The 16,016-nt window shown below is 37.6% G+C and overlaps 1 protein-coding gene across 2 annotated transcripts in view; it reads right to left on the reverse strand.

Annotated features, from left to right (window-relative positions):
• Positions 1–16,016, reverse strand: part of sbf2 (SET binding factor 2) — a 144,858-nt gene that overhangs the window by 86,924 nt on the left and 41,918 nt on the right. For both annotated transcript variants that reach the window (XM_088610865.1, XM_088610864.1), the window contains exon 3: positions 1,410–1,547. In XM_088610865.1, the coding sequence (XP_088466991.1) occupies positions 1,410–1,547 (138 nt within the window). The remainder of the gene's footprint in view (positions 1–1,409; positions 1,548–16,016) is intronic.

A 16,016-nucleotide genomic window follows, 5' to 3' on the forward strand; every position in this document is an offset into this window, starting at 1 on the left:
TCCATGTTAATGACCAGACAAGAACGGATATGGATGGATACAGAATTTTCCTCTAATGACATCTCTATTGTTATCTTTGGACTACAGAAAAACAACAGGAAGTATAGAGATAAACAATACAGTCATGGAATGCCTTTTAAACTAAACCAAAGTCATCTGAAAAATGTGTGTCCCTTTAGGGTGATAGATAATATTTGGGCTCCGGTCAGCTACAGTCAACATTTAACCACTATTAAATAACAAACAGCATGACAATAAATCCAGTAACTAAACATAAAACCTGCAAATCTAAACAGAACGTTAGCCTTATCCTAATGCTGTGTTTCACTGAGTCAAGGGAGAGAATTATACAGTAGATACAACAAGGTAACAATCCAAAGCAGGGCTGCAGTAGTATGATGGTTCACTGTGATTCATTATAATTCTGTACAAAGTGTAAAACAATCATAACCACTCAGCTAACATTCAGATTTGGTTTTCTTCTCTCCACAACTGAACTTAGATAAGAGTCCATCCTTTTAGTTTACACAGCTCACACTGCCAGACCATAATTGGAGTTTCAGAGGCTACTTCTTAAAATCTCCTTACTGTTGCGGTTCATATATCAAATGTGGAGAAACACGGCTGATATTTCGTTTTAAACCAAATCATAAAAGCACCATTATGAAATAATTATCCAAAAATAAATACGTAAGAACTGCAACTTCCAATATTTGCCATGCCAACCCGCAGCACTGATGTCATAAATGCAAACACTCATTCCATGATTAATAACATGCCAAGTACTTGAGGCACAGTCTGGAATTTCCGTTTGTCTGTAGCTTCTTTGATCTGCTATTCTGGGCAGTTATTGAGCTCAAAAGAGCCATCTTTCCGCATTTCCTTTTCCCACTTTGAGATCCTTGCCTCTGGCTGGATCAATAATTGACCAAAAGCAAAGATAAGGCGCCTCTGTGTTTTAGGGTATAGAGTAAAAATTGTATCCTCATTATGTATTTGCAAACAATACTTTTATTGTATTTTTATTTAGGATAACAAGTCGTGTTCATCCAGGAGAAAAAGAAAATTCAAAGATCTGCGTTTTTACTGTACCAAAGACGGGAAGAAATCTTTCATCACACCATTACCCCCAATTTAAGCATTTGTTATTTCATTCAAGACATGCAACACACAGACCCCTTTTAGCTCTAACATTTGTTTTGGTAGAATTAGGCAGTCCATACTATTAGGGAACTATGCTTCAATGTCTGTCTAGATGTAAAGAGCTTTCAATATGCAACTTGTAGACCAGGAGTTTGTGCATCTGGTATACCCATACATTTGTTTACACACAGAAGAGATCCAGAGGCTCCAACACGGCTACAGAGGTGATCGATGACTAAAACTGGGTGAGCAATGGCTCACAGTACCTGAAGATTGATCTCTGCCTCGAAGAACGTCAGGCATGCGCAGTAGTGTCTGTCCGAATCAATGTCGGTCAGAACCACCACGAAGAAAGTGGGCGGTCTCCTCTCCCGGGACAGCTTCCATCCACCTGGCTGGCAAAACTGAAACCAAACAGAGACACGACACACACCCGTGAAAAGGCATGACCAGCACCAAAGGCTACCTATGTTCCTGTATGCCACTATAATTAAACATATACTGTATACGATAAAGATTTCAAGCCAATGACTTGAACTCATGAGGGCAATGTATTAGCAAAGAAATGTTATTTTTTGCTTATAAAGTTACGCTACTATGTCTGGTATGGGGACAGCACCCACTAATCTATGTATTGTAATGCTGCACAAAACCAAACTATACCAGCACATGTGTGAGGAATGTTGAACTTTCTGGATAATGGATACAAAAGACAACTGCATTTCCTAAAAAAAAAAACACGAGGACAAAAATAGGTGTAGGGTTTATGAAGAGGAAGGGGGAAAGCATCAGAAAATAATTGGCCAATCAACGTAAATCAAATTCGTTTTGGGTACAATAATTAATAACTGTGTAGAGCAAATGAGTTTGTTTATGCCAGAACTGGTTTGATGAACAGGTTGTACTAGTACTGTATATCAGTGGTCCTTCATCCTTTAAATTTACTGCAAAAAAAATAAAGCAAATGCTTTGGGAAACCAAAACACATTGCTTTCCTATTTTTTTAAGTCTGTTTATATGTATTTTGCACATCAAAGATCTTTTACACTTCACACTCTTTCACTTAATGTGTTTAACTTGGGATACACAGACACACACTGTATTCCATCTTTTCAAAGAGAAATACAGCTGCCTTCTTCTGCTGCTAACACAGTTGCTGAATGATCTGGCAATTTCTCCCCACTTTTTTACCAAATTAAATTTCAGGAGGTTGACAAAACCAGTGCAATATCATTAAACACAAAATCTAAGGACATATTGTTCCGATGCCAGTATATTGATTGAAACGGGTTTGAAACTCATCATAAAAAATCACGTTAAAAGCTAATGTTTCAAGAGGCCTGCCACAAAAATTTCCAAAAGATTTGGAAGAACATCCAGATTCTTGTCAACTGTGATAAAATGGCTTTTAAGAAAACCTCTCTTATGAGTAACATATTCACTAAACACTGAGTACTGATTATTACATTTGACAGATTCCTTAAATGGTTTTACTGTATACAACTACAGTAAGTCAAGTTTAGGGCAAAATGTTTTCATCAAAATGATCATCTGCAGGACAATAGCTAAACGTGGACCCATTTTATCAAAAAAGGATGTGTTAAATTAAAACAATTTCCTTATTTCAACTGAGAAATGGAAGTTACTACATTTATACCTGATAACATTTCAGACTAGATGGTATTCAACAAAAGAAGCAATGGAAGGCATTTTCTTGTAAGCAAAAACACTAAGACGTCTTGCATGTACAGTGAAGAAAAATGTCCAGAAAACTCAGTGAAATATTTTCAAATTCTGATGCTGGGTAAATTAATGTTTGGGAGAATAAAGCGTGCTGAAGCATTCACATTCGCCAGATAAGGCAATATTAGGGCAGTCTTCTCCTCCCGCATCACACAACAGAGCGAGGTTTCAAACGCAGGAGACAGCTACAGTAACTGATGTAGTTACGACACGCAAATGAGGAATGTTTGTCTTGTAGTACATCTGCAGGAATGGAAGCGCACCAAGTCCCTGAGGTGTGCAGCGTATGCTTGGAAATCACAGTCAGGATGGAATGCTGTCTTCAGACAGTGGAAAAGAGCAAGGCAAGAGTTGTGCAAGATTCCCTCCGGGATAAGGAAAGGATGCCAGCATCCTCAATCAGACACAATACAAGACAGGAAATCTGGAAACCTGCAATCCAGGCAAAGCTTTCAGGACTTGGACTAAACAAAAAAAAAAACCCAAGGACAAATACGGAAAATCCCAAGCAAGTACAAAAGTATTCCAAATATGAAATAAATCATTAAAAAATAAATCTCCTGATTGTGAAAACCTAGGAATGCAAGGAAGGAAAGAGATCAAAAATTAGATTCATACACCGATGTATTCTTCTTCTTTTTTTATTTATAGTAAATCAGCTTCTTTTTCTTCCTACAGTACATAATGTCGTTGTTGACTGTTGGGCGAAGGAATAGGGATTTGTATCTTTCCTTGCACTGGGCTCAAAACAGAGGTAGCAATTGCAAATCTGGGACAGATCCACCGCTTAAACAAAAACGCAGGGAAAACTGAGAAGAAAAAAAGATTTCACTGCGACTGATTTATTTTGACTCGAGAGCCAACAGTCCGCGTAAAGGAGAGTTCACACAGCTCTGCAGTGCTGGTGGATAGTCGGTACTCCGCTCACTTCCATCAAGAGGGAAAGCTGAAAACGCGGGAAGCATAGAGCCTACGCGTTCACATGCATATCCATTAAACAAAACAGTAATACTGTTTAAAGATTTTTATTTCTGTAAATATTGTTTTAAACTTGGCAGCCAACTACACGCTGCGAAAAGTCAGTTCAGGAAAAATAAAAATATTATATACAGCTGGCCTGACATTAGTTTGACTCATTTGACCTATTTATCGCTTGTTCTCCCATATTCTGCAGAAATCTGGAACATAATAAATTGACAGCTCATCGCCCCATTGCATTTTGGAAGTGATGTTAAAGGAGCAGACACTTTCTGAGAGTCTTCCAGCACTGTAGTCCATTTTCAATAATACACTTTTTTACACTTTGGGATATGAAAATAAATTTTAATTCAGCAAGAATATTGACGCTTATCAAGGCACAACTAAACAATGGCACATTTGCTGACACTGAATCGTATATCATTCAGGCTTAGTAACTCCATATTGAATTGTAAGAGTGTTTCCACTACATATGTTAAAATAAGACACTGTGATTACTAAGCCTCATGTTTGCTACACTACAGTTTTTTTTTATTTTGTAGAAGACAAAAAAATGTTTTGGAGGGTGATATCATGGCAAGTTTTTGCTCATATTTTATTTAGTGTTTTAGTCACGTAAATACACCACTTGCACTGAATAAGTTACTCTATAACGATGAATTGTAAGAGTGTTTCTACTAAATATGTTGCACTGCTAATAATCCCATACTTACAGTCCCTCAGGCTAGGGATATGACAGGCCTGGACCCATGACTGCAGAACACAACTCAAGAGTGGAAGAGTACTTTTCCAATTCAGCCACTCAGGATTAAATTTTTATTATGTTCTGATCAGCTAATAAGGGAAGATAATGTGAGGCTAACTACAGGATTATGCAATCACAAAGCAAGGTTTCTTTATTATACAAAATCAGATACCCTGCCTGGGTATTCCAGACCTAGACCTTCACTCCACCTATCCTTCCTTAAAAGTATCCTATCTGTCTTCTTAAGGTATTCTTTCTGAATTACATATGGGACAAGCAATAGGAGGACGTCTTCAGTTTGTCACCCACATCAAAGCAGTGGTACTACCCTCTGCCCTGAGTATTGCAGCTTTGAGAAACTGAACAAGTTCTGGGATGGGAAACACCTTGGAAATCATGTTGCTGCTGTTAGTGGTGTAGACAGACCATCAGGCAAGAAAATTTCCAAACTAACATACGAGTATGGTGACCACTGGACTTTGTGTAGGAAGTGTCATTCTTCAAATGAGACATTAAAGTCAGATTCTGTCATCATTATCATTTAAAATCTTAGGCACTGTTTCTCAGAGCAGGGATGCTAATTCGAGTGTCCTGGCTAAATTCCAGTACACACAGCCTATCAAAAAAGCCCCCGTTGATACAACTGGTGAAAGAATTTCTCACTCTTCCATTAGGGATGCTGACACATAAATCATTGATAATTTTCTTATTGTTTTTAATAACTTGATCATTATTCATAGGTAAACCACCACATTGAAAGAAAAAGAGAACAATGAACTGTTGACACAGTAGCACACCCCATCTCCATATAAGTACCTCTTTTTAAGGTAGAAATGTGTAAAATATCCAACCTCTATTTTATTTTCCAAGTCCTAGTTATCACACTGTAGGTTACACAAAAAGACAAGCATTACTCTTTTCAGTAATTTTCAAGTGACATTTCAGTAATGTTTTACATCACTTTAAAACAATATCTGATGTTTGCTTTTCACGCACTATTTAAAAAGAAACTTGGAACAACTAAAATAGGCTGCAATATTATTGAGTACTTAAACAAAGAGAACAAAACTGTGACATTAAGAGATGTGCAAACTCTGAGGGATTTAATAGATAAGAAGCACCATACAGTATGTTACGACAGCAAAACAGAAAGTGCAGCAACCGGACAGCTGCCGAAAAAAACATGCATTGTTAAATTTTGGTAATCTGTGAAAATGCAACTACAGAAATTCATTTTCATCCTGTTGTGGAAGCTAGTAAACTTTCAAGCTTACAAAGTCTAAGACCATTCTTCTCAATCCCTTGAAAAGCAAAATTTATGTAGTAAATTCCCAGTGAAAGAAGAGATCAAGGATATAAAATGTTAAAACAACAATGTAATGCTGGCACTGAAAACAGAATCATGGAGTACATTCAATTATTCATTTCTTAGAAACTCATACGTGCTGAACACTGAAAGGCTGCAAGACACACAAAGGGGTCACTTAGTCAACTGTTTTTCGGAAACAAGTGCTTTCATACAGGAACCGGCCATGACAAAGTCAGTGAGTGAGTCTCTATTGGGACCGATCAAAAGCTGAGAGGGCTCTTTTTGAGAAGAGATCAGAACACTCCAGGTACCGTAACTGCGGAAAGTGTTTAACAGCTGTTGCAAATTACTAAAAAGACTTAATTATTTTAAAAATAATTAAGTCTTTTTAGTATAATAACCATCATTCTATTGTCCTATTCCTGGTGTATCTTTTTTCTCCTATGATTTCCTTCTCTCTCTCTCTCTCTCTGTTTAATGTGAGGTTTAGATAAATCCTTTACTTCCTTAACTGTTACCTGACCTGGCCTGTTTTGTGTGAGGGGCCTTAAAGGTTTCTGCTCAGCTGTGCACACACGCAGCTTAGACAGAACACAGCGTGACTCCCTGTTCCATGTGATATGATACCATAGGGCAATACAGACCCAGATACAGAGAAGAAAGACCTGAAAAGAATCCGAAGAACCAGCAGGTGAAGGGTATGGAGCCCTGGGAACGGGCTGTTCCAAACCTAAGAGAGCCGTGGCTGTCAGGGCCTCAGGAAGCACCTCTACATCCATGTGGGAGTGCATCAGTGATCTTGGCCTGAGAGCGCTCGGAAGCTGGAAGCTTCAGAGACACCCGACTGCTGTCTCACTCCTACAGAAGCTGCAAGCTTCAGAGACACCCGACTGCTGTCTCACTCCTACAGAAGCTGCACAGCTAGACTGCCAGTGAAAGCAGCACAATCAGCATCAAGAACAGACAGCTTCAGGCACGGCCACTTTTGCTGATGGGTCTAACTCTTTTACAAGGCTGATGGAGTGAGATACATTTAGATTACAGCTTGTTGTACTCATTTGCACAAATTATTGTTACGAAATAAGTGTGGTAAGGTTACATGTTGCTAGTGCAAACGACTGTGACAGCACGGTCAGATGATTTTTCTTGTCTGGAAAACCACCTTTTCCCTTTTGAGTGGTCCTTTCTGAGCTTGTTTGCTGATGTCTGGAAAATGAAACAATAAGTTTGAAATAAACTGACTGCTGTACACCACAAAACCTTATACAATACAAAAGAAGACATAATTATTTCTCTAACCTACTTTGTTTGCCATTAACTGCATTAATTAGATGATACAAAGTGCCACACCACAAACTGAATTTTAATTTCTTCTCTATACAAAATGCAAACAAATTATTAAACAGTAGTAAGCCCTTAAAATACTGTATAATATGTGCTTTAAATTTCGATGTACGTTTACTTTACATGAATAACAGAGATTCATTAACATTTAATACTTTCCAATGCCAGTCTTAAGTTCAATAACACTAAACTCCTGACTTGTAGAGAGCCACTGTATTTTCAGGTGCACTGCTCCTGTAGCTACAGTACAATTAAAATGGGACATGACTTTAGAGAAAAAATGGGTACTATTTATCTGTCTATATAGTCCACTCAAATCTACAACCCTTTTGAAGCCAGAAGACCATGAGTTTAAGGAATCATGTCACAATGCCAAAATCTTAATTCCACCAAAATCTCTTCAATATTTGGTCCTAGTGAGCTGGGAAAATGCTTGCAAAAGTCTGCATCTTAATACCTTTGAAGCAATGACTGCGGTGGTAGGACTTTGTTTCAGGAAGCATCTAGGAAGGCTATTCACTATAGCAGACGCTTGAATACAGAACTCAACAAGCTTAGATGGACATAAGATATGACAGATACATTCCACAGTACCTAATTACAATCATAAATGCTTTTCTTTGTTTTTCATTCCACAGATGAGAATAACATACTCAGTTTAACAAGCACCGGTCATGACTGGAATTGTATTTTACAGCGTATAAAAAACGAACTGGAAAAAATGGAAAGAATGCCTTGAAATTTAAAATTCAACATCACAGGCAATTTTTGTTTCATTAGAGATAATTTCTGTGCACAAACAACATAACAAAGGGAAGTGCTTCTGACAGCGATTATGGGACTCACTGGTTTACCTTACATGACAGCAAGAAGGACAGTTCCACAGATGTATTACAAACTTGTCTCAGGGGAACAAAGAAGAAATATGGAGTCCACAAATTTAAAATGTGGTGAAGTATGGAAAGGAGAGCTCAAGAGCCAGCTCGACCTTTTTAAAGCAACAACAAGATGCTGTAAAATACTAAGGACTCCTTAGTCAGCTTCCCACATTCCCTATAACTGTTTTACACTTCCACATTATCCATTAGAAAGAAACACACAACAAATTAATTTATAAGAATATGTAATATGAGGAAAGCTGATGACACCAATAACTTTCACTCAATAAAAAAGGTAAAGAAAGAAAAAATAATAAACAATCAGAAAAAACATGAATAATTACTAAACTACATACAGTATACTGTACATCATATGATGTCTACATCTGGTGTCCACCAAGTGAAACCATTACTTTCTGTTGCGACGAAAGCAACTAAAATACAGTATAAATTGGAAATATGTTTTCCACAGTACAGTGTGATGAAACAGAACTCCGTGAAAGTACTGAGATTAAAATTCAGCAGGACTGAAAAAGCCAACTCTCCACACTTGGCGCATCGAATTCTCACGCTAAACCCTGAGAACAGCGATTACGCAAGTCACACATACAGTACTAGCCGTTTCTGAGTTTTATTTATTGGCTTTTATAACAGCTCATCGTCAGCTTTTCCACATGAACCTACTCGTCTATGTTCTGTCAACAAACAATGTAAAATAATATTTAAAATATCAAACATAAAATAACATCAAAAGATAACATGCAGTGAAAAAGCAACAGGCTTATGCTTTTTTAACTACACTACAATAACAATCAACTACACACAGCTGTGAGGCACGTTGCACATCACATGATGACTGACAATTAATATATATAACACACATAAAGGCTAAACTGTTTAGAGTCAGGAATTTGTTAAAAATGCCAAAAAAGGTCTCTTATAGTAACAAAAGGTCTTAAGGATTGAAACCTGTGTTTACAACTAACTTTAACAATTCTTACTGTACATGGACAAAAATTTGCTATAAGAAAAATGACAAAAAATCAGGCTTGAATGATTCTGTAATTACAATGTTATACCAGACATAAGCAAACAAAAGACTGAGGAAGTTCTCGTGATCACATGATCAAATATAACAATATGATACTTCCAATTAAACGATAATCCTATTTCACACTCATCACAATCAGTAAAGTTGTTTGGGGTAAAATACTGAATTTTATGCTCGTTTCAAATATGCATCTTTAAAAAAACTAAACATGAAAGAGGCAGAATTCAAGACATCTGAACAAAAGAACAAAACAAAAAAATTAAGGAATTTTCCTATAAAATGTAATAGGATATGTATTGTGTGTCATCCTTTTCCAGAAATAATCTGTACTTTTCAAAATGTCTAGGTCTTAAAACTGTACCAATAAATTTTGTTTAATAAACTGGAACATAAAACCAATAAATAATAAAATAAAACACAATAACAAAAGCTCTATAGACAATTGTTTTGCCCACTTTTTTGAATTAAAAAGAAGTACGCAATGCTTTGAATTCCAGGCGAAACTGGAAAACCATTGCATGGCTGGTTGAAGCTGTAGTGTATTTTGTGGAAAACAACAACTAACCAGATGTGAACTTTCTTTTTTATTTTTGGTGGGGGTTTTTTGTGGTGCAGGAAAACAATTTGATTACTTTAAGGAAAGAAATGTCACGGAGGGGAATATGACCAGCGGCATATCAGGTCAGTACCTGTGGTTCCAGAGAACAGTGGAAGTTTAAGCTACTGTAGGTGAACTTTCTACAGTGGTGAACTCTGGACCTGGATGGTTATTTACGTTCCGTGGCCAAGGCTAAAAAACACATGGCAGGAAGTCTTAACAGAGCAGAAAGTGAGGTTCTATTCTTAGACACGTCTACAGACAAGAAGGAAACAAACATAGTGCCGCAGCAAACATTGCCTGCATTGATATCTCCACTGTCAGCAAAAACCTGAAAATGTGAACCAAGCCTATTCCAAACCTAAACTTGGCAGAAGGTAGCAGCTCACAAGTCCTCCACATGAAACAACAGGGAATGGGAGGAGGTATTAGCCAATTGAAAAACAGAAAACAATAGATCCCCAAGTAGATACAATACGAATGGGGAAGATGGTGTGAAGACACCTTTAAGGACACAAAACATGCTGACAGTGTTACAGGAAGTCAAGGATATTTGAAGAAATTTGGCTCAAACACCATGATGTATATTTAGAATTCCACATTTTTTATACAAATTCTACTGGGGTTCAGTTCTACTGCACGTTAATGGTCTGATCCTTATGTCCCGAACTGCTCCAGAAAAATTCAAAGCATTCAGCAAACACGCAGGTTTTTTTTATTGCTTTTTTCCTCAAAAGTGCACATGATGTTACTGGCACACCACTAAAGCTGTGTATAGATGCATATGACACTCTTATTTCAATTTAAACCATTTTATTATTTTACTATTTATCACTGCTAGGAAACTAATACCATGTGCACCAGCTGGAAATATTTTTAAAAAGGTCAAAAACATATTAACAATCCTTAGAACCAAATAAAAATAAATTTACAGTTCTCATTATTAGATTACACAGTCAATTGCACCCCCACCCCTGACCTGTCCCATCCCTTACACTTGAGACAATATTTATCATCACAGTTCGCATCATCTGAGCCAGACTGCATTCTTATCAACTTGATATTATTCCCAAAACTTTACATTTCCAATTGCTCTCTTCCCTGTTACACAACATTGAACAGATGGTAGTTTTTATAAACGGATATTTTTAGAGTACCAAGGGAGATGGTAAAAATATTACAAGCACTCAGATTGCCGAGTAATAGAGAACATTAATAATGTAAAAGAGCAATGATTAACATTTGGCCGATATATCAGATGTGGGTGATGTTCCATGTGTTACAGATATATGTAAAAAAAACATTCTGGATCAAATTTTAATTCCATCATGTACAATAACGTGTCAATTACTTAAGGCACACATATTCCAGCATGCAGCTCATATGTTCTGCCAGTTTCTTTATTTGTATTGTCCCTTGGGGTATTTTCCTCACTTGGGGCAAATAATTGTGGTTTTTAAAAAAAAATGCAACATAGATTGAAAACAGAAGGTGAGTTCACCACTTCTGTCTAATGACTTAAGTGCTTCAATCTGGTGTGCATACAAATATAAATAAATGAAATGTCTAGTGAGAGATGCCTGATTTTTTTTATCAGTTCATTCTTTGCTATGTTATTAAGTAGAAAAGAAAAAATCCCAATTAATATTTAACACCTAATAAGGCTGTGGACCAACTCGACTGTATAGTGATTCTTTCTTTCTCCTTTTCTGGTATCTCTCTGTCTTAATCCTCTTAACTTCTGTTACTCTGCCATGATCCTTGGTGTTACTCTTGATTCCTTACCTCACCTGAGCACAGCCCTCCTGGAACACAAGCCCACCATCTTTGCCTAAGCCGTGTCTTTCTCCAACAATCAATTCCCCTCCTCTGCTGGCCCAGGACCTCGCTCTCCCCAGACTGGACCACAGCGATGCTCTCCTAGCTGTCTTCTGGGTCCTTCTCTCTCCAGCTCGTCCAGAACTCTGCTGCTCTCTTGCGATTTGCTCTTTTTTGCTTCTCCCCTGCATTGCCTCTTTCTTTAAACCCCTTATCACACGATCACACCATTCTCAGCATGCATCCAATTCAAAATACGCTCCCATTACCTACCTGCAGTATCTCTCTTTTCATCACCTCGTTTCCCTCCTAGCTCCTCTCCCTTATCTTATGATGGTCCTTCTCGGCATAACCCATTTTCAAACTATACCAATTCCCTGAACACTGGGGATGTTGAACTGAACTACCCAGATGCCTGCCTCTTTCTTCTCAGGCCCCAGGACATCCTGCCCTCTTTGGCTTCTTCCAAGAAAAGGCTGGATTAGATCTTGGGCTCGATGAACTACTAACTGGCAAAAGGGCTTCATGGGCCTAATGGCTTCCTCTCATTCCTTATGTTTTATTCCACCGCTATTCCATGGTACTGTCCTCTACACCCAAAACCATGACTGAAGAACGTGTGCTGAATGATGAAGTCTTCATTTAGCACGTTTAAAGCACGCTAGTAAGAGTTGTGGATACACCAGCATCTCAAATACGCATTAATAGGTCATCTAAAAGCCATCTCATGACCACAGCAATAAACCATTCTGAGCATTTAGAGCAGCTTTAAGGTCTTAATACAGAGCTCACTGGCGCTGTTGCACTCCATTCGTAATCTTGATGCCGATTTAAATTACTCTTATTTTTAAAGGCTTTGCAGTTTAGTATTTGATGGAAACTCATTACATACCAATCATTAACAAGTTTAACGGTCTAAAGAGCAGTCCCCTTTAGAAATGTACACTAAAGGTCTACTCCTTTAAAAAACACAGCATTACTATAAGTAGTACAATTTTGAAACAAAGTATTTTTAATTATTTCAGGCAAGAATTCTCAGTGTACAGTATTACATTCTTTCGAGTTGCAATTACCCATGATATGTTATGAACTATTCAACAGGCATCACCTTCCAGCATTTTTCAGCAACTGCTTTAAGAGGAGTAGAAAAAAAGGGCTAATCACACTTGAAAAACACACATCTGGTGTGATTCCATCAATTCCTCTTGGTTACATTTTGATGTGGAAAATTAAGTTATAAAAATATTTGTTTTTCATTGCTTTCTAACTACTTTCTGTCAACAGCACAGACGAAGTTGTCCAGAACTCATTTTCTGCACAGGAAGCAGAAAGCTTCCCTTTGCAGTCTATTAGAGAATTCCTGTATTTAATGACATGGTTTTGTATTGTACCTTGACCTGATTTGTTTGACCAAAAGTGTCATCCTGAATTGTCTCCATTATTCTAATAATTAACAAATGCAAAATAACATTTTGTTTAACGAAAGAAGCATATCTATGCCAATACAATACAGGACCACACAAAATCATTTAGCACTGGTTTTCACAAGCACCTCAACAGCCATTCTGTTTATTATTTCATTATTATAAAACATAGTGAATCCTCCGAATAACTTATTGGCCTTTTATTTAACAAACAAAATCAGAAATAGCACACTTTCCCCAAATTAATGAGGAAAAGCACAAATGATAAAACAAGGTAAAGAAATACTACACACTGTAGATATAAAATTAAAGGACTATCAATGGTGTCCTATCGGGGTAGATCAGTTGTTTACTATGGGTGTTATTTGCGTTTCGTACTTTAGTGAATTTTATACAGGATATGTACATCACATAAAATAAATACATTCTCAGAAAATAGTATTTTTGGGGGCTGTTTGTGATTTAATGGACGTTTGGCAATAAAGGGCACCTCTTCCCCCTACTAGACAGTTAAACTGAGATTTTATTGTAATTACAATTTGGCCTCCACAGCTGTCAATATACTATTTCATAGGACATTTACATCCTTTTTATCACAGTTTAAGAATTTGTCTACCTGTTTAACATTACTTAATTTTGGTGTAATAATTGTATCAATCACAAAAAAATAGTAAAAGCCTAGGAAAGCACATCTTCAAGCAATGACCCATTACTCATATACTGTAGTGTATGTGTCACCTGCAGAAGGCTCCACGGCCGAAATGTTGTTTTCTTTCTTCTTTTTTTCAGCATGGAATAAACTCATTACTTGTTCCTTTGCAGCCTACGCAGCTACCCACCTGAACTACTACATCCTTAATTTAGGCAAGGCTCAAAAGAAAAGATGCTCCTTATAAGAAAGTGCACCTGCAGATAATGGGCACCCGAGTGCAATGATAATGTACTGTATGTACTTTTTGTGGTTTGTGAAAAGAACTTCATTCTTTGTCCCTTGCCTTTAGTGTACAATCATATCAATTCAGTCCTAAAGCCCCTTACAACCTTTGGAGAATGAGCCCCTAAGTGTGCAATCACAGCATTACTCATAGCTACTCTGTGTTCAGAGTGTTCTGAGTGAAAGCAGGGCCAGCCCTCCTGTGGGGTTCTCTTCATATGGCTGACTGAACCACAAAGCCTTAAATGAGTCAGTTTTTCACAGATGACTCTAAGAACACAGGAGAATACAGGCAAGCAGCAGAAGCGAGCGCAACCCTACTGGGCAGAAAGAAATCCTGCTCTGAAGAGAATCTTCTAAAAGGGTGACATTTGAGTCACTGCAAACACTGTTTCACACACAAAAAAAATAGATTAAATTAAAACAAAATAGAATAAAACTATAACATTAGGGTATGTTACAGAACACTCTGGATCAATAATCCTAGTTTATGCACACTCTAATTTTAAACAACAGCTGAAATAGTTTACACTAAAAGAAAGTAAAATGGCAAAATAACAAGGGAAAAAAACAGGTGCAGCAGTCACCTAACACATGGCTGTATCAACAAAGTATCTTTTATTAAAATGATGGGGAAACAAAAGCAAGGTCTGGCTCAAGTATTGACTCTTAATGTCTGGGTTATTTATTTTTTTAGCAATTGTGTACCACACTGCTGTTTTTCAATTTCAGAAATTAGGTTTCACGTCTAAAGGCCCCACAATAACGCATATGAAGTGCGTGTGTAAATTGAAATTAACTACACTACAGAAACAAACGTTAAGAAATGGGGACAGTTCTGGTGCTGAAAGATACAGTAAAATAATTTCCCTGATTTTTTCACCTGCCTTTAACACACTAAAAACGATGATGATGTCACGTGTGAATAGTCGTACGATCCTCATGCTGCACGTACGACCGAAAGTAGCAAAAATAAACTGAAGTTAACAACAAAGACGGTTCTGTGTTCCCAAAAAGGACACAGAGGGAAGAAGCCTTCAAACAATAAACTGAAATGTCAGGCCCTGTGCAGTTCACATGTGGACAGCGGGGAACAGAGGCTGATACACAGCGATAATGGATTACAGCAGGTGCTTCCTTTCGGGTTAAAGCCTGATGTTCGGTACTACTGAGGGAGGGGGTCCCAGCCGGCTACCCTGATGACTCAGAACAGTTTTCTTTTCTGTTGTGTTTTTAAACCTGAAGAAACAAGGCAAACCCGCCAAGCAAAACAGAGCTGCTGGAGAAGAAAATCCTAAACACAAGAGAACCGATCAGCATATGGGCATATCTCGATTGGTAAGGAATAAAAAACAAAGCAAGATTCACAGAGCAAAATCTGTGTGAAAGGCATAATTGAGACTGATTTATTAATGTACTGGTTCGATAATCTGAAACCACAGCAAATCTTTTTGTACAGTTGCCAGTCTGCAAGATCACAAATGGCAGGAAAAGAGAAATATTGAATTTTATTCTCAAGAATTACTCTATCAGGGACATCAAAATACATCGCCATCCTTCAGACCACAGCACACAAAACAGCTCTAGATTGAATAATGTCTTTAAATTGGCTGTGAGTCACGTTGGAATCTTTCAGACATAGGAACCAAACTGGACATTTTGACACTTTATGAAGAACAAAAGGATACTCCCTCAATACTGGAGAGCAACTCTTTTTAACTCACTGTACTCCACTCCAATTTCTGATGACGGGAGCTCATTAACAGCTCCACAAAACGGAAGAGCCCTCACTCTCGCAGGCTCTTTTAAACGCAACTGCCATCAATCTGTCACATGATCTGACCAGAGGGACAGTCCTGACACTCCTGGCTAATTACTCCACCAAGATCATGGAAAAGCAAAACAGGCTCTCACTGTCAGGAACAGTATTTAAAGCGGAAATTATTTTTGAAAAACGCATTTGTTTATTCTTCTTAACCTTGAAAAAAGCTACCACTGTAAATATGGTGGAGTACAGTACTAGTTCTTACTGTGCAGAAAAGGCTATAACT

This window comes from Lepisosteus platostomus, chromosome 18, assembly GCF_059453375.1.
Source record: "Lepisosteus platostomus isolate fLepPlt1 chromosome 18, fLepPlt1.hap1, whole genome shotgun sequence".
In the NCBI taxonomy this organism is placed as follows: Eukaryota; Metazoa; Chordata; class Actinopteri; order Semionotiformes; family Lepisosteidae; genus Lepisosteus; species Lepisosteus platostomus.